This window comes from Erpetoichthys calabaricus, chromosome 1, assembly GCF_900747795.2.
Source record: "Erpetoichthys calabaricus chromosome 1, fErpCal1.3, whole genome shotgun sequence".
Classification (NCBI taxonomy): Eukaryota; Metazoa; Chordata; class Cladistia; order Polypteriformes; family Polypteridae; genus Erpetoichthys; species Erpetoichthys calabaricus.
The window spans coordinates 27,362,730-27,382,596 of record NC_041394.2 but is presented as its reverse complement, the minus strand read 5'-3'; the positions used below and the strand labels follow the sequence as shown (position 1 = coordinate 27,382,596).

The window sequence follows — 19,867 nt, the reverse complement described above, 5'->3', positions numbered from 1 at the left end:
TCAACTGCTTGCTGCCATCTGGCTAAAATCGGTTATGCTTTGAAATCAACTGTGGAATCAAAATGTAGAAAGTTAAGGGTGAATAAGGTAGTCACCACAAGAGAGACACCTAAAGAGGCATAAAGCATCACTAACCTGAGCATTGGAAGTGGATTCCAGAAAGCAGAGGCGGTTTCCAAAGCCTTCTGCAGCCAGGCACAGCTTGATCTGGTCTTTAAGGATGGATGCTGTGCATTGTAGTACAACCTCATCGTCCTGGTAAGGGAAAGATCACAAGTCTGAATAAAGAATCCTCGCTACTGAAAAACATTGTAACATGCTTTACAATTACAGTTATAATACAATTGTTTATATAACATTTCAATTATACTATCAAACCTACTTAGTCTATTTTTAGTGTTTACCAGGCAGTTTAATAATTAACCCAGAATAAATCAATAAGTTAGGAGCAAACAGACAGCCTTATAGTTTAAACTGCAGATGCATTGACCACTAAGTCACACTGCTCAATAAAAAGACATTGGATTTTCAATACGCAATGCTTAATTTGTCCTATTGGAATTTGAAGAATCTAGGCAAGATGAAGAAAGGAAACATAACAGAAAAAACAAAAAGCAATCTACATCTGATGCACAGTTCTGTACCTATAGGATACATTCTCAAGAGACAGAAGGAAATCAAATAAATAGTTTGCTCAGTATCTGCCCTAATCATCTGGCACCAAAATACATTGTTCAACTGTGCTAAACATCTTAAAAGATATGTTCTTTAAGGGCATGTTGCAGCTAAGAAACCTTTCCTACAGAAAAGCAACAAGCAGCAGAGAGTACACCATATGAAAGACCAGAAATCATGGGGCAGCTACTAGTGTCAGAAAGGCTTCTGGAGCAGTGTGTCCAAATTTGAAATTTCTAGTCCACAAAGACACTAACAAGTCAGAAGATAATTTAGGAAAAGTCAAGAAAGGGAGCATGACATGCATGCTATTGAACTAATTAAAGATTTAAAAACACAATTTCAATTGGCATTCTAGTAATAATCATGCTCTTTTACTAACAACCACTATATTAATTATATAGCAGCCACATAATCAGCAGTTAATGATAAAATTAGAAGAACACATGTATACAGAAGCTCAACAAACGTAGAGGAATAATATATTCTGTTCTTTTCTTTTCACAGTGTGTCTCATTTCTATTGTAAGTTTACAGATTTAATTTTAATTATATTTGCCAATATGACTGCTGGATCAGAAAAAACAATTACAATACTACCTTGATAATTCTCTCTTCAACTGTTTTCCAGCATAAACTGTTTGCAATACTGCTACTATTGTACTGAAATAGAACAAGCACAAAACTCTCAACAGCTCTTAATTGATTTGTCTGTACTTGCCTTTCTGGTGGTTATTGAAACACTCAAAAGTCTGCCACAAATATGAAGCTACCACTTCCAGACATCCATCAATCCTTTGTCTATATGATAGGCACAGGGCCATCGAGAGAATGTCCCAAAAGCAATGTCCCCAGAACAGGAATGAACATAACAGTTCATAACAGAGCACAGTCACACACATCACCACACTAACTCTAACAGGTTCAGTGTTTGGAACAACCCACAATACCGATCACAGCTATCTACTTCACATAATCCTGTAAAACACCTGACATCTTAAGTTTACGCAAAAGCAAATTAAGAGATGACATGATTAAAGTGTTTAAAATGATGAAAGGAATTAGCAGTTCCAGGCTGTTACTTTAAAACGAGTTAGACAAAAACACTGGTACACAACTGGAAACTTGTGAAGGGTAATGTTATAGTGGCACAGTGTTACACTGGTAGTGCTGCTGCCACTCAGTAAGGAGAACAGAGTTCCAGTCCAAGGTCTTCCCCGAATTGAGTTGGCATGTTCTCCCTGTGTCTGTATGGGTTTCATCCAGCTGTCCAAAGACATGCAGGCTTGGTGAATTTGCAATGCTAAATTGGCCTTGGCGTGTGTGTATGTGTGTGTGTTTGTGTGTATGTGTGTTCACCCTGTGATGGACTGGTGTCCTGTCCCGGGTTTGTTCTTGCCTTGTGCCCTATGCTAACTTGGATAGGCTCCAAGACCCTGGTCTTGATTAAGCAGGTTATAAAAATGACATGAAATTTGGAATATTTTTTTTTCATGCAGAGAACCATAGACACATGGAATGAATTACACCACATAATCCTGTAAAACACCTGACATCTTCTAAAACTGACTTTGATGTAATCTCAAAGCTCAACTGCACTACTCTCAGTGAACACTAATTACCCTTTGTAGCAGCTATTTTCTAAGTCCCCCTGCTCACTTCGCTGCTGCTGCTGCTTGTGCCATGCTGCTCATCGATCATTTAAAAGCCTGAACAGCAGCTGCTGCTACCATGCTGCGTGATCTGCATGTCGCGCTGCAAGACGATCATTTAAAAGCCTGCACAGCAGCTGTCCTTTTGTCTCACTTCCTTGTCTCGTGGTACATTAAAGTGTCTCCGAGAAATTGTTTGTAAGTAGGACGTGAAGTGCAAGAAGTCTCGTGGGACTTCAAAGTGTCTCTCCGAGACAATCATGTCTTCACTCAAGATTTTTTTATTATAATAGATAGACATAATTCCGGCGGCACAGTGGGTAGCGCTGCTGCCTCACGGTAAGGAGTCCCTGGTTCGCTTCCCGGGTCCACCCTGCATGGAGTTTGCATGTTCTGAGTGGGTTTCCTCTGGCTGCTCCGGTTTCCTCTCACAGTCCAAAGACATGCAGGTTAGGTGCATTGGTGATTCGAAATTGTCCCTAATGTGTGTGTGTGTGTGTGTGTGCCCTGCGGTGGGCTGGCACTCTGCCTGGGGTTTGTTTCCTGCCATGCACCCTGTGTTGGCTGGGATTGGCTCCAGCAGACCCCCGTGACCCTGTAGTTAGGATATAGAAGGTTGGATAATGGATGGGTGGTTGGACATAATTCCTCTGTTATACTATATAATGTAATTGTGTGTTTATATACGGTATATAATACATATTATTATACTCTATATATATTGTGCAAAGGAAGATTAACTTTAAGCAAAAGCAGATTAAGAGGTAACATGATTAAAGTGTTTAAAATGATGAAAGGAATTAATAGAGTAGTTCCAGGATGTGTATGGGAAAAGTACCAAGAAATTCAAATTTTAAAGTGGTATAGAATTAACATTTCTGGATGTTTGGTACCTGTACTCCTGTCCTCTTAGTTTCTCAAGCACACCCCAAATTTTTGCTTGAAAATCAGTAATTTTTTTTTTTTGGGAAAGGCAACCATTCTGTAGACTTCACGAAACCACAAGCTTCATGGGGAGCCCTAATTATTGCTTTGATGCGATTTGGACTTCAAGTGGGAACCCCTGTTGCTTTTAACAACTGCACACTGCATATCTTCATGCAACTGAGGGGCAAAATGGTGCATAGTTTTATCTTACCTTCTGAAAATATTTTAAATATTTTTCCTCCCTCTCTCCTTTTCTCTATTTCTCGTTCTCTTGCTCAAAATAGATAATTGAAATGGATCAGGCCTTCTTTGTTTTGAATATAACACATGGCATGCTGTGCTCTTTTGGCTATCAAGTATTATTCTAAGGTTTGGCATTGCATGCTCCGTCCCTCTCTATATATACTGTATCATTCATAACCTCAGATGCTGTTCACATGCCTTTTGATGCTCTCTATACACCTATCACATTCTCTTAAACTACTTCCTTTTCCTGTATAATCCCTATTCAAATTTAAGTAAAGTTATGGTTCCCTTAGAATAATGGTTCAACCCCAGAGTTCCCTCCCTCAAAAGTCTGCCACTGAAAACTAGAGTGCTCTAAAATTACATTAGTCTAAAATGCATATAGCAACAAGTCTTGTTACTAACTTTAAGGTCTAGCTTTACATTTTCAAGTCTGTTGTCAACACTATTAAGCGTTGACAAAAATTATGCTCCTTATTGTTTGATTTCAGCCACTAGATGGCAGCAAAGGCTATGGGATGAAGTGACTGTCGAACATTTGAAGTCTGCTCTTTCTTTATTGCACCGCATCAAATACTGTCAGTCACTGTCACCAAAAGAAATACAGAACTTTGCAAAAGAATTTTGTTCAAGACTTGGAATATGCCAGTGTTTCTGAACCTTTAAGTATTTGCGAACTGAGTTTTCATAACAGTTTTAATCGTGCCCCTCCTAATGTTTTTTTGAAAGGATCCCACTAATATCAATTTTTTCTTTTTTAATTAATGATATATTATAGATGCATATTTTATTATACCTACTTAACTTTTATCGACATTTATCTAACTCTATATTTATTTTTCTAGTATCAGAATGTAGTTTAAGTTAATTTGTTTTGGTTTCAATAGATGTATTTTTCATATTTTCGATTCTTGTTTTGTTTTTTTCATATCATCACGCCCCCCCCCCCCCCTAGGGGTGCCCGCCCCACAGTCTGAGAACCACTGGAATATGCACTGCCAGTTAAGAATTTTGACCGCCTGAAAGAAACTCAAGGAAATGACATGGACAATGTTACTGGACTATCACCAACATCTTTGGTGTGCTCACATACCAATTAAGTTTTTTACAGATTTTGCAGAACACAAGAGGGCAGAGTGGCTCTGAGGCAAGGGATCTGCACCAGCAATTTGTAAGATTGACAATTTGAATCCCATAAACACCAGAAGTGACTGTATTCCATTGGGCCTTGAGCAAGGGCTCCATCCTGGGTATGACGTTAATCTGCATCCAGCCCTGCAAGCAGGTCCTCCATCTTGCAGGGAAAACTCGGGGGTTGGTGACAGGATTGGCACTCCAGCCACTGTAAAAAACCTCATACTGTTCAGTGGGGTGCTGAGGGGTCACCCGTTGCATGGCTGCACTCAGATCCCAATCCGTGTGGTTTGTTGTGTGTTGGGTGCAGCAGTACACTGTAATCAGTGCATCCTCTCAACCTCTCTCTCTTTCTCTCTCAAAACACAGATTTCTTAGCAAACATGAAGCTGAAATGACTTTAAGTCAGTTCTTTGCTCTTTAGTGATGTGCAAAATGATTAATTTTAGTGATTTGATTCATTTCATTCAGTTCACCAAAATAATTTGAATCTTTGAATCACTGATTTGCTCTTTTCAAAACCAACAAGCTATATTCTAATTTAAAAGTTAAAACAGTATCATAACAGTGTAAAACTTTAACCACCAAACAAAACCTTCTTCTTCTTTTATTGGCTGCTCCTGTTAGGGGTTGCCACAGCGGATCATCCAAAATTGTTGTCGGCATATTGATTTGACCAGATTTTACAATGGATGCCCTTCCTGACGTAACCCTCCCCATTTCTCCGGGCTTGGGACCGGCATGAAGAAACACGCTGGTTTGTGCGTCCCCTGTGGCTAACCACCAAACAAAATAAGGCATATTAAAAGAAAGCAACAAAATAAGTAATTTACACATCATACTAATCTATACATATTAATAAAAGGCAAAGCCCTCACTGACTCACTGACTGACTGACTGACTGACTGACTCACTCATCACTAATTCTCGAACTTCCCGTGTAGGTGGAAGGCTGAAATTTGGCAGGCTCATTCCTTACAGCTTACTTACAAAAGTTAGGCAGGTTTCATTTTGAAATTCTACGCGTAATGGTCATAACTGGAACCTGTTTTTTGTCCATATACTCTAATGGAGGAGGCGGAGTCACGTATCGCGTCATCACGCCTCCTACGTAATCACGTGAACTAAAAACAAGGAAGAGATTTACAGCACGAGACAAACGCGGGAACGAAGGTAAATGACGTTAATTTTTGAGTGTCTTTTAATACTGTGTAAGGATACATATTTACACATGTGCAATTAAACGTGTGCATTTACGGGGTGATTTCTCAGGCTTAAAAGCTCGCCTTTTATTAAAAAGGTAAATGGAAACTGTTTTCATTCTGAAGGGCACAAACCACGTTAGATTTCAGACGTTAAACACGCAAAAATGTCGGTACACCAGATAAATAAGCGCAACATATTATCAGTTGTATTGTATGCTTACAATACATATAGAAATGTGTTAATCGTTAACTAATATTATGGGATGGTGTTTTTCGACTCGCGCCTTGATTTAAACGATTGCATTTCTTGGTGGGTTTGTGTAGCTTATTGTCAATATCTTTACACCTCTTTTTAAGACTTAATTTAAAAAGGTTTTCTTTTCTTCTTAATTAAAATTTAAAAGCAATACTTCACCGCTGCGAAGCCCCTCTAGCGCTGACGTCCGAGGTTCGATTACCGTAAGCGAGTGCAGTGAGTGTGTACGCCTGATGAGCCAAGAATAAGGGGGAAAGACGTGTCGCGTACTCTTTGCATTATTTGACAGTAAACTACAGTATTTTCAATCATTCTATGATCTGCTTCTCACAACTGAAGGCACCGTGGCTTATGTTACCTCACTTGCTGGCCAACCATAAGCGTTACCTGGTAGGTAACCAGCCACTCGCTTCACTCCCTTACAGGAATCGAACCTCGGACATCAGCGCTATAGGCGAAGCCCCTAAAATTGCGCCACGGCGTGTGGTTCGTTTATTTGACAACATGTAGATCGGGGTAATTACATTCATGGCCTTCGTAGTCTGATTCACAATCTGATTGTATGGGTGGTTACCTACCAGGTAACGCTTATAGTTGGCCAGCAAGTCAGGTGGAAGTGATCACTCGAGTGAAGGCAGCTTCACAAAAAAACAGATCCTTAACAAACTGTTATTAGTATATTTTCCCTCAATTTAAAAAGGTTTTCTTTTCTTCTTAATAAAAATTTAACGGTGCGAAGCGCGTAGATTTGACCGACTGACACATACAGACATATTCATGAGTGCAGGTACTTCAGAAAGAAAGCACCGTGTAAACCTAAAGTTTAAATTAAGTTCATACACCTACAAAAGGTTGCCATTCATTTGAGGCAAGATTGCTTTTCTTCTGTACAACTATACGTTGCATTCTCAAGAGTGTGCTTGCACAGCTTCGGATATATATATATATATATATATATATATATATATATATATATATATATATATATATATATATATATATATATCTATATATATATATATATATATATATATATATATATATATATATATATATATGTATGTATGTCTATATATAAATATGTAAGCTTGTAAGTACTGCCTTACTTCTCTTTAAGAAAGGAAGATGTAATGATACTTGATTTAAACGATTCCATGTCTTCCTGGGTTTGCTTAGCTTATTGTCAATATCTTTACACCTTTTTTTAAGACTTATTGACTAAAACGGGCTTTCACGAAAAAAGTTAGGGCTTTGCTACAGGATACACCCTCCACAAGTTAAGCAAGTAAAAATAAAATATATATTTCTGTTTTATTTAAACCTTTTAAGTTCGTATGCATAGCCCCATTTGGCTGTTTTATTATTTTTTTTTCTTTCTTCAGTAATATTTAATCTCCTTAAAGAAAAAGAACATATCCATTTTACTTTTTTTGTATCTCTTTAGTAATATTTTAGTGTAAAAGGATAACCAGTATTTAAACCTTTTATGTTACTTTATAAATTTATTTTACACAATGTTGAAAAATTAATAAGAAAGCTACATAATTTGGCAGCTGCTGCTTTAATTTTCAATGAAATGAAAAAAGCTCTCCAAGAGAAAACATCAATGAAGAAGAAACAGTTTGCACTATCTAAAAAGGAGAAACCCTCATTTATAAAGGTTTGCTGCAGATGACTTAACTGAAAATAAATTAATAGTTCCTATGTGTATAATACATATTTATTTATTTTACTTATGCCTTTATTCCAGCAACTTGCAACATCTGAAGTACAATTTCTTACATTACTTTTGTTTTTTGCAGAACAGGCAGGTGAAGTGACTTCCTCAGGGTCACACAGTGGTGTCAGTACCAGGATTTGAACTGACAAGCTCCGGGTTTGCTGAAATATTACTGAAGAAAGAAAAAAAACGAAAACGGGCAAATGGGGCTATGCATACAAATGTCCATCCGTCCATTATCCAACCTGCTATATCCTAAATACAGGAGCGAATAAGTAGATATGTATATATATATATATATATATATATATATATATATATGTGAATGTATGTATGTATATATGTATGTCTATATTTATATCTATATATATATATATATATATATATGTAGATATGTACATTTGTATATGTATATGTGGATGTGTATATGTAGATATGTGTATATGTAGATATGTATATATATGTATATATGTTTATGTATATATGGTTACATAACCTCTTTAACACACTACTTCTCCGCTGCGAAGCGCGGGTATTTTGCTATATATATATATATATATATATATATATATATATATATATATATATATATATATATATATATATATATATATGACAGCAACACTCATAACAATGACAACACAATTACATATATATATATGTAGATATGTATATATATATGTGTCAATCTATGTATGTATGTACAGTGGTGTGAAAAACTATTTGCCCCCTTCCTGATTTCTTATTCTTTTGCATGTTTGTCACACAAAATGTTTCTGATCATCAAACACATTTAACCATTAGTCAAATATAACACAAGTAAACACAAAATGCAGTTTTTAAATGATGGTTTTTATTATTTAGGGAGAAAAAAAATCCAAACCTACATGGCCCTGTGTGAAAAAGTAATTGCCCCCTTGTTAAAAAATAACCTAACTGTGGTGTATCACACCCGAGTTCAATTTCCGTAGCCACCCCCAGGCCTGATTACTGCCACACCTGTTTCAATCAAGAAATCACTTAAATAGGAGCTGCCTGACACAGAGAAGTAGACCAAAAGCACCTCAAAAGCTAGACATCATACCAAGATCCAAAGAAATTCAGGAACAAATGAGAACAGAAGTAATTGAGATCTATCAGTCTGGTAAAGGTTATAAAGCCATTTCTAAAGCTTTGGGACTCCAGCGAACCACAGTGAGAGCCATTATCCACAAATGGCAAAAACATGGAACAGTGGTGAACCTTCCCAGGAGTGGCCGGCCGACCAAAATTACCCCAGGAGCGCAGAGACGACTCATCCGAGAGGTCACAAAAGACCCCAGGACAACGTCTAAAGAACTACAGGCCTCACTTGCCTCAATTAAGGTCAGTGTTCACGACTCCACCATAAGAAAGAGACTGGGCAAAAACGGCCTGCATGGCAGATGTCCAAGACGCAAACCACTGTTAAGCAAAAAGAACATTAGGGCTCGTCTCAATTTTGCTAAGAAACATCTCAATGATTGCCAAGACTTTTGGGAAAATACCTTGTGGACTGATGAGACAAAAGTTGAACTTTTTGGAAGGCAAATGTCCCGTTACATCTGGCGTAAAAGGAACACAGCATTTCAGAAAAAGAACATCATACCAACAGTAAAATATGGTGGTGGTAGTGTGATGGTCTGGGGTTGTTTTGCTGCTTCAGGACCTGGAAGGCTTGCTGTGATAGATGGAACCATGAATTCTACTGTCTACCAAAAAATCCTGAAGGAGAATGTCCGGCCATCTGTTCGTCAACTCAAGCTGAAGCGATCTTGGGTGCTGCAACAGGACAATGACCCAAAACACACCAGCAAATCCACCTCTGAATGGCTGAAGAAAAACAAAATGAAGACTTTGGAGTGGCCTAGTCAAAGTCCTGACCTGAATCCAATTGAGATGCTATGGCATGACCTTAAAAAGGCGGTTCATGCTAGAAAACCCTCAAATAAAGCTGAATTACAACAATTTTGCAAAGATGAGTGGGCCAAAATTCCTCCAGAGCGCTGTAAAAGACTCATTGCAAGTTATCGCAAACGCTTGATTGCAGTTATTGCTGCTAAGGGTGGCCCAACCAGTTATTAGGTTCAGGGGGCAATTACTTTTTCACACAGGGCCATGTAGGTTTGGATTTTTTTTTCTCCCTAAATAATAAAAACCACCATTTACAAACTGCATTTTGTGTTTACTTGTGTTATATTTGACTAATGGTTAAATGTGTTTGATGATCAGAAACATTTTGTGTGACAAACATGCAAAAGAATAAGAAATCAGGAAGGGGGCAAATAGTTTTTCACACCACTGTATATAAAAGACAGCAACACTCATAACAATGACAACACAATTACATTGACAATCATGTTACGTTATTTTTAAAATGTTTCCTTTTCTTTTTCATAACCTCTTTAACACACTACTTCTCCGCTGCGAAGCGCGGGTATTTTGCTAGTCTATACTAATAAAAGGCAAAGCCCTCACTGACTCACTCATCACTAATTCTCCAACTTCCCGTGTAGGTAGAAGGCTGAAATTTGGCAGGCTCATTCCTTACAGCTTACTTACAAAAGTAAAGCAGGTTTCATTTCGAAATTCTACATGTAACAGTCATAACGGTCGACAACGTCCACCATGTTAAACTTTATTATTTATGGCCCCATCTTCGCGAAATTTGGTAGGCGGCTTCCCTGCGCTAACCGAAACCGATGTACATACTTATTTTGGTGGTATGATGCCACTGTTGGCCGCCATGTTGAACTTTCCAACGATCTTTGTTACTTATGGGCCCATCTTCAAGAAATTTAGTATGCGGGCTCCCAATGCTAACTGAATCCTACTTACGTACATATATACGTCCATAGCCTGCAGCTTGGTCGCCGTGTGAGGCGGCGTTGGGTCTCCCATCCCCACGCCTTCCACATAGTTGGCTGCCTGCCTATATAAGGCCGGCCGTCGCTCCGGTCTCTTCATTCCCTTCCTTGCTTCGCCACGGTATTCACGTCTCCCTGCTGATAACTGCAGCTTTTTTATTTAATCCACGGCTTCTCCGCTGTTTTATTGTTCGTTTATTACGATTATAGTTATTGTGTAGGTATTTTAGACTTAGTTTACATTGTTCAGGTACCCATTTCCTTTATCGTTCCAACCGTACCCCCGTTAACATGTCTATCGAGGTGATCACCGTCGATCAAAGAACTGTCACTTACCGAGTGGTTTCCATGCCTGGAGATGGCGCCTGCCTTTTCCATTCTCTGTGTTATATATTGCATGGCCATATCAGGCTCACTCTTGATATCCAGAAGAACATTGTGTCTTATGTATTGAATGACTGGGACAGGTTCAAGGTGTGGACTGATGACGGTACAGGAGATAATTATACTACACAGGAGCACTATAAGAGTGAAATGCTTAAGCCCTTCACCTATGGTTCTGCATGTGAGTTGATGGCTGCCGCTGAATTGTTTAGTTGTCGCTTTCAAGTGTACCGAAATGGCCAAATATTTTACACCTTTGGACAACCGCCAATGCCTCTTAAACATCTTAGATTCACAGGTGATGATTTGAGTAGTGGACACTGTGATGTTTATGAATGTTTAAACTCTCAAAAGCTGGATGCGAAGTTATCAATGAAACCCATTTCAATTCAAACGCCTCCAATTTCCAGTAAGGCTCTGCTTTCGCAATGACAATTAATAAGTCTCAGGGACAGACCCTACAAAAGGTTGGCATTGATTTGAGGCAAGATTGCTTTTCACATGGCCAACTATACGTTGCATGCTCAAGAGTAACAGCACAGCTTGGTCATATTACAACCGGAGGGGCGAACTGACAACGTGGTATACAAAGAGATCCTTAACAAATAATTATTGGTATATTTTCCCTCAGTTTAAAAAGGTTTACTTTTCTTCTTAATAAAAATTTTAAAGCAGTACTTCGCCGCTGCAAAGCGCGAGTATTTTGCTAGTAATATAATAATCCTCTTTATTGAATATAAAATTTCAATAATAAATGAAAAAAAAAAAACAATTATACAATCACACATGATAATAATAATCTTCTTTATTAAATTCTAACAATAAATCAAATTTCATCCGACAGTCATTGTCACTCAGTCAGAGTGAAGCAATTAATGGGAGGTACTTGGTGTCATCTCTCAAGTCAGTCACTGGCTAGTTGTCATCATGACCGTGTTACTGAAACAGCTTACTGATAGGCTATATATCGAAGACAGCAGCCATTTAAACGTGCAGGGGGTCCTCAGGTTACGACACAGTTCCGTTCCTACAACAGTGATATAACCCGAATTTTGGTGTAAGTCGAAACACTCCCTAGCCTAAGTCACTTACCTATCCTAACACATTTGCAAAATCATAATCTAGAACATAAATACACAACTAGATATACACAAAGGATATACTGTACTGTACACTGTACTGTAGTAACAAAAAAAATGAGTGTAAAAAAATCCTTACCTTTATTCCTTCTCACGTCTCAATTTTTTTAAGTTTTTATGGGAGTGAGCGTTGTAAACTCGAAATGTCGTATGTCGAGACGTTGTAACCCGAGGACCCCCTGTAGTTTACATGATAGCTCCAGACTGTCATGGAATGCAATATAAAGCGTAACACATACTGTGCATGCCTCAATAAGATTTGTTCTTTAATGTCACCAGTACGCTCGTTCAAAGGTCAAAACAAGAACAAAAGAACTAGTTTGTTCGTTCATTGCAAATCACTATTGCTCTTTTATGCTTTACCATATTTACATCCTCTGTCTTCATAATTACATTGACTAGTATTAATTATCTCATTACAATGGCACCTCTCAAGTGATGGGATACATCAGACAGCAAGTGAATCGTTAGTTGTTGAAGGTGATGTGTTGGAAGCAGGAAAAATCATCAAGTGTAAGGTTTTGAGCAGCTCTGACAGGGGCCAAATTGTGATGGCTCCACAACAGAGCATCTCCAAAACTGCGGGCCTTGTGGGGTGTTCCTACTATGTAGTGGTTAGAACCTACCAAAAGTGGTGAAAGGAAGAACAACCTGTGAACCAGAAATGGGGTCATAGCCATCCAAGTTTCACTGATGCACATGGGGAGTGAAGTCTAGCCTATCCAGTCTGATACCACAGAAGAGCTACTGTAGCACAAATTGCTTAAAAAGTTAATGTTGGCAATGAGAGAAAGGTGTCATGGAGCTTCATAGCCATAATTAGTTAGACTGTCCAATGCTGACCAGTGCCCACATCCAAAATTGACTACAATGTACAAATGAATGCCAGAATTGGACCATGGAGCATTTTGTAAAGGTGGCCTGGTCTGACGAATCACATGAATTCAATATCTATAAGATCGTATTTAGCAATGAAGTATGCTGTTTTGCTTGTCTTAGTTACTGTAAGGTTTAGCAATTACATACAGTATCTCTGTAAACACAATACATGTTGTATTAATAGGGAAATGTACCTATCCTTTAAAGTGATGAAACACTAAATTTTATTTTGGTATTAACAAATGGAGGAACTCGTATCACCGCCAGTGTAGACAAGCCATATATCCACCTTGTTTGAATCTTGCCTCAAAGTTTGCTTGATGTTGCTGTTGTTAGCACTGCCAATCCTGTCACATCCCACAGTTCCATATTCATAACTTTAGATGTGTGAGAGGTCCCACACATGGCCCTGAACTTTATATATTGGTTAGAAAATGAGCAAATGCACAAACCGTTACAAGTCAACTTGATTACTCTCACTGCAGTAAGCACTATCCTGATTCAGTCTAGTGAAATATGTCATGTTTTATATTATACAATATTTATAAATCTTTACTAAACCTTCTCTATTCTGTTTTGCTTTTCAGAATCTTGATGAAGCCCCTGTTGCCACTGCTCCACTGTCAAGCTGCTCTCCTGCCTATGGAAAAGTCATCTCAGACACTGGGAACACTGGAATCATCGGAGGGAAAGATTCTCTCATCAGATTGGACAACCCAGGAAGGACTCTACTACAGAATGCCCAAGAGGGTGTGGACAGCTAGTCGGCCAAGGTCTTCAGGACTGTATCTGTGTCTGACACTGTCTTTGACTATTCTCTTTTACAATTTTCATATCCTCGGTTGTCAAATGACCATAGTTTATCAATTAATTAATATACAGATATTATATGTGTTGCCTGTGTGTTTTAGCACATCTATATCTTTATATGTACTAATTCTGTAATTAGTAAAATCTATACTTGGCATTTTATCTAAGAGGTTGTCTGCAGTGCTCTGTGCCAGCACTCAGTGAAGAGTGCTATACAAAAATAAGGTTGAGTGTAAAGTGTTTTATTTAAAAAATTGTTAATCAGAACACCGTTCAGGCTCTGCATTATAGTTCTCATTTTTTGAAAACTCCAGTATATTCCTAGTTTTTGTCCTAGTCACCTCTCATCCTATATTCTGTTTGCCCTGTTATTCCTACTTTTAAATACATTATAGATTTCTACTGACCACACAAGGTGGCAGCAACTCTAAGTAAGGAGATGTCATTAGGTCAAAGATTTCAAGCCAAGTGTCAGAACCTAAAAGACTAACAGTTGAACAAACAGTTCTTAGTATGTGTTTCAAGAACAGTAGTCAGGAAACAGAATGGGAAGGTATGATAACCAAAAATAAAAAAGAACATGTAACTGGGGCCAAATCAAAAATCATAGTCAAAAACCAGAGCAAAAACATTTGTAACCAGGAATTCCAAAACAGTTTGAAAAAAATGAATGCAAAGATCTTTTGGAAAAATCCAACCTTGGACAACCAGGAAATGCACAATGATGACCTTTATTTCTTTGACCCAGTAATGTCATATGGCATACACTTCCACCCAACCTTACGTAGCAATGAAACAGCAGTCAGTCAGTCAGTCATTATCCAGCCCACTATATCCTAACACAGGGTCATGGGGTTCTGCTGGAGCCAATCCCAGCCAGCACAGGGCACAAGGCAGAAACAAACCCCAGGCAGGGCACACACAAAGCACAATTAAGGATCACCAATGCACCTAACCTGCATGTCTTTGGACCGTGGGAGGGAACCGGAGCACTCGGAGAAAACCCACGCAGACACGGGGAGAACATGAAAACTCCATGCAGGGAGAACCCAGGAAGCGAACCCAGGTCTCCTTACTGCGAGGCAGCAGTACTACCACTGCGCCACCGTGCTGCCCTGAAACAGCAACCATCAACAAATAATTCCCAAAATGGCTTCACACACAAGTAAAAACAGTATGGCATTGCTGGAGATTTTTTTTTTACGTATTTTCAACATTGTTAATAACAAATTGAGCACAAAAAAGAAATGTGAGCACAAGATTCCTTAAAATGTGAAACTCCTAAAAGTTAGTCTCAATCATTTTATGATGCCAAGGAGAAATGATAAAAAAAATTAAAAGCAATCAAAAGTCTGATCATTACAACATGAGTAACTCCACACTTTGTCACCTTCTGGTCTACAAGATACCCCGTGGAAGACTGCAGATTGTATTGCCATTCAACCAACTCCTCTGATTGGAATGACATGCCAATCTTCCTACACAAACTGACTTCAAGTCTTCTTGAATTTTTTACTACACCTACACACATATTAATTTCTAGTCCTTTTGTCTTTTCTCTATTTACACATAAAAACACACACGCTAGTTACTTTAACTTGTGTGTAATCTCACACTCTTATAAATAAAACCTCAGGACAGGAGGCAGGCCTGTCACCCTGACATCTGTTACTTCCTGTCAGCTCATCTCTTTCTGCCTCCCAATGTGTAACAAGAAGGCAGAGGTTGAGTTATTACCAGGCATTGATTAGAGGACTGAATACACAAGAAAGCATTCTGTCTCATTGACCAAACAAAAGTACTGGCAATTCATGCTTTTCCATTAATTCTCATAAAAAGGAAACAAAGACAAATACCATTGGAATGTCAGTCCAGTACAGCAAGGCTCTAACAATAATGAAGTGCATTAATGTCTCCTTATATCCCTGACAGATAAACTAAACACTCTTCTGAGAACAAGCATATGATACAAATAACTCTATCTATCTATCTATCTATCTATCTATCTATCTATCTATCTATCTATCTATCTATCTATCTATCTATCTATCTATCTATCTATCTATCTATCTATCTATCTATCTATCTATCTATCTATCTATCTATCTATCTATCTATCTATCTATCTATCTATTTCTTCTTGGTTTAATGAATGTGGCACAGTACTCATATAGATGAGTTGTTACTGTCATCTTTTTGTTCAGTCAAATGTCTGAAGAGCCATTTGGGCTAAAGGAATGTTGTGATATGTGGGTTAACACATTTCACATTCTGGTGACCCATGTTTGTGTATTGACAGAAGTAAACTTCACAAAAGGGTCACTATCTGTGTAATTAACAACAGAAGCAACTTTCTAGTCACTTTGATTAGCACAGCTGACTAAGAGGTTTTCTCTTCATGGTCCCATTGGAAGACAAGACCCAAGTTTGTATCCAGGATGCGTAGCAGTGAAAGGATGCTGAGCCTCATACACATACAGGCCCTGTAAATCAAAAACCCCACAACTGATAGACGTACAAACGTAACAAGGAAACCAACCACAGCTTGCTGGGAAAGTCTTACACAAGTTAAGTGATGATTTGGAATTACAAAAACAGCAACATTCAGAAATAAAGCTGACCCCTAACGGAGCTGCACTTTGTAAAAAATGTTTTTATAGTTAAACACAAAGAATTAGCAGGGCAAAGCCAAAGAAAACTAAGTTCATACCATACTGAGTTGATAATAATGTGATGCCATATACAATGCAAGCTATTTGTTCTAAGAATGCAAAGTAAGCTAGACTATGATTTTTATAATTTTAAGGAGCTTAGTACAGTGAAGCAATGTGCTGCAGTCTCATTGGTCGTGGAACTTGTGTCTAGGATTACCTGAAGGAACTTTTTCATATACTCACCCTTTATTCCAAAAATGCCTCTTTTAATTTAATTGGGTGCTCTTAATAAACATGGTTTAAAGCAATAAAATTGTTGGCATGGAGCTAGACAGTTTGACATCTGTGGCAGAGCGACGGGCGCTCAGCAGGCTCCTATCAATTATGGAAAATCCACTGCATCCACTGAACAGGATCATATCCAGACAGAGGAGCAGCTTCAGAGACAGACTGCTGTCACTGTCCTGCTCCACTGACAGATTGAGGAGATCGTTCCTCCCCCAAACTATGCGACTCTTCAATTCCACCCGGGGGGAGGGGGGGGGGGGGGGTTTGGGGGGTTGGTAAACGTTAACATTATATAAAGTTATTGTCTGTTTTTACCTGCATTTTTATCAATCTTTAATTTAATATTGTTTTTTGTATCAGTAAGGTGCTGCTGGAGTATGTGAATTTCCCCTTGGGATTAATAAAGTATCTACTCTATCTATCTATCTATCTATCTATCTATCTATCTATCTATCTATCTATCTATCTATCTATCTATCTATCTATCTATCTATCTATCTATCTATCTATCTATCTATCTATCTATCTATCTATCTATCTATCTATCTATCTATAAAGGTGTGTACATTAACATTCCTTGGTTATTACACAAATGGCACCTCCTGAATTGGTCCCAGTGTTAAGAATAATACTGATATTATTATGAATCTTTGCCACTGAGAAATCATTTAATGGAAAAAGAATTATAAGAAAAAAAGATTGTATTGATGGAGTACATTACACATATAGTATGTTGTAATTATAACAAAACAGCCGGCCCACTATTTTAATCCCAGTGCTGGCAGCAGTAGAGATGGGCGTAGCTCAGTATGAATGGGCAAAAAAAGAAAGAAAATGAATGGACAAAAGTGCTGTTCATGGAAGTTTTGCAGTAATGTTACGGGTTTTGCATTAGATTTTACATAAATACAGGTACTGCAGCAGAGAGAGCAAAATTGGGCATCACAGATGACGAACCTCTTTTTTGCGTGCTTTCAACCAGCAAATTCCATGTATTGAAAGATGCATTAAAAAAAGCTTTGCTAATTTCAGACAGCTACCTCTTTAAGGAGACTCTTGTAACATCACAAGACAAAAGCAGACTTGATCAACTTAAAGCTGAAATTCTTCAGTCAATAACTAACATGAGTTACATTTCTTGTAACATCCTGGGCAACATGGGTGTAATTTAAATACTGTTTTGAAAGTGGATTCACTGAGACAGCTTGCTAAGAGAACATAATTGTTTAAATAACATTGGTTTATAAACTACTCTGAAAATAAAACCAAAAAAGGTTCAATAAAAATTCTAACCAAAGGTGATACACTACCATGTCAAAGTGGGTGAAATGAACTACAGAGGCTTGGACAGTATAGACGCAGGATAGAAAGCAAAGAGTGAAAAATAAACCAACTTATATTTGATTTTCTGTACAAGCTGAGGTTATGACCAGCAGACATGTAGTCAAATTCCACTAATAGGTATTCCACAAGAAAAAATATATAGACAGGGGTGGGGCTTAATCTGTTTTCAATCCTATTTTTGTAAAAATTGATTTATTTGTATGGAATGTTGTGTGATTACAATAAAATCATTTATATATATATATATATATATATATATATATATATATATATATATATATATATATATATATATATATATATACAGTATATATACAGTACAGTATATATAAATAAATTAACATAAGCATTACAATACGACTGCTTCAAGAATCTAGTACCTTGGTTTTGAATCCCAAACCTTGTCTTTGTTTAAATGGATTGTGTAGGTTTTCTTACAACATCTCCAAAGATGCATTTGAGTTTAACTGGCAAGTCTAAATTAGCTAAAAGTGGGTGCTTATATGAGTGACCCGCATGAAGTAGTCTAGAGCTGGCTCCTGCCTTATGCCGAATGCGGCCAAGACAAGTTGAAACCCAAAATTGGATAAATAGGTTTAAGATTTGGATTAAATTGGTTATTTGGATTGATATGTTTAAGTTATTCCAGTCATATGAAAAACATTGGGAACCCCTCCTGGCCTGCATAACAGTTTACTCTCCTTTCAACAAAAAAAAGATAACAGTGATATGTCTTTCATTCCCTAGGAACATCTGAGTACTGGGGTGTTTTCCAAACAAATATTTTTAGTGACGCAGTATTTAGTTGTATGAAATTAAATCAAATGTGAAAAACTGGCTGTACAAAAATGTGGGTCCCCTTGTAATTCTGCTGATTTGCATGTCACTGCTCAATGCTGATTACTTGAAACACCAAATTGGTTGGATTAGCTTGTTATGCCTTGAACTTCATAGGAAGATGTGTTCAATCATGAGATATTAAGGTATTTAAGGTGGTCAATTGCAAGTTGTGCTTCCTTCCCTTTGACTCTCCTCTGAAGAGTGACAGCATGGGATCCTCAAAGCAACTCTCAAAAGATCTGAAAACAAAGATTGTTCAGTCTCCTGGTTTAGGGGAAGGCTACAAAAAGATATCTCAGAAGTTCAAACTGTCAGTTTCAACTGTAAGGAATGTAATCAGGAAATGGAAGGTCACAGGCACAGTTGCTGTTAAACCCAGCAGGTCTGGCAGGCCAAGAAAATTACAGAAGCGGCATATGTGCAGGATTGTGAGAATGGTTACAGACAACCCACAGATCACCTCCAAAGACCTGCAAGAACATCTTGCTGCAGATGGTGTATCTGTACATTGTTCTACAATTCAGCGCAATTTACACAAAGAACATCTGTATGGCAGGGTGATGAGAAAGAAGCCCTTTCTGCACTCACGCCACAAACAGAGTCACTTGTTGTATGCAAATGCTCATTTAGACAAGCCAGGTTCATTTTGGAACAAAGTGCTTTGGACTGATGAAACAAAAATTGAGTTATTTGGTCGTAACAAAAAGCGCTTTGCATGGTGGAAGAAGAACACCGCATTCCAAGAAAAACACCTGCTGCCTACTGTCAAATTTGGTGGAGGTTCCATCATACTGTGGGGCTGTGTGGCTAGTTCAGGGACTGGGGCCCTT

General features: G+C 38.0%; 1 protein-coding gene across 10 annotated transcripts in view; it reads right to left on the bottom strand.

Moving 5' to 3' along the window:
• Positions 1 to 19,867, bottom strand: part of LOC114647909 (ryanodine receptor 1-like) — a 387,179-nt gene that overhangs the window by 353,197 nt on the left and 14,115 nt on the right. For all 10 annotated transcript variants that reach the window (XM_051932424.1, XM_051932426.1, XM_051932430.1 and 7 more), the window contains exon 2: positions 136 to 255. In XM_051932424.1, coding sequence (XP_051788384.1) covers positions 136 to 255 — 120 coding nt within the window. The remainder of the gene's footprint in view (positions 1 to 135; positions 256 to 19,867) is intronic.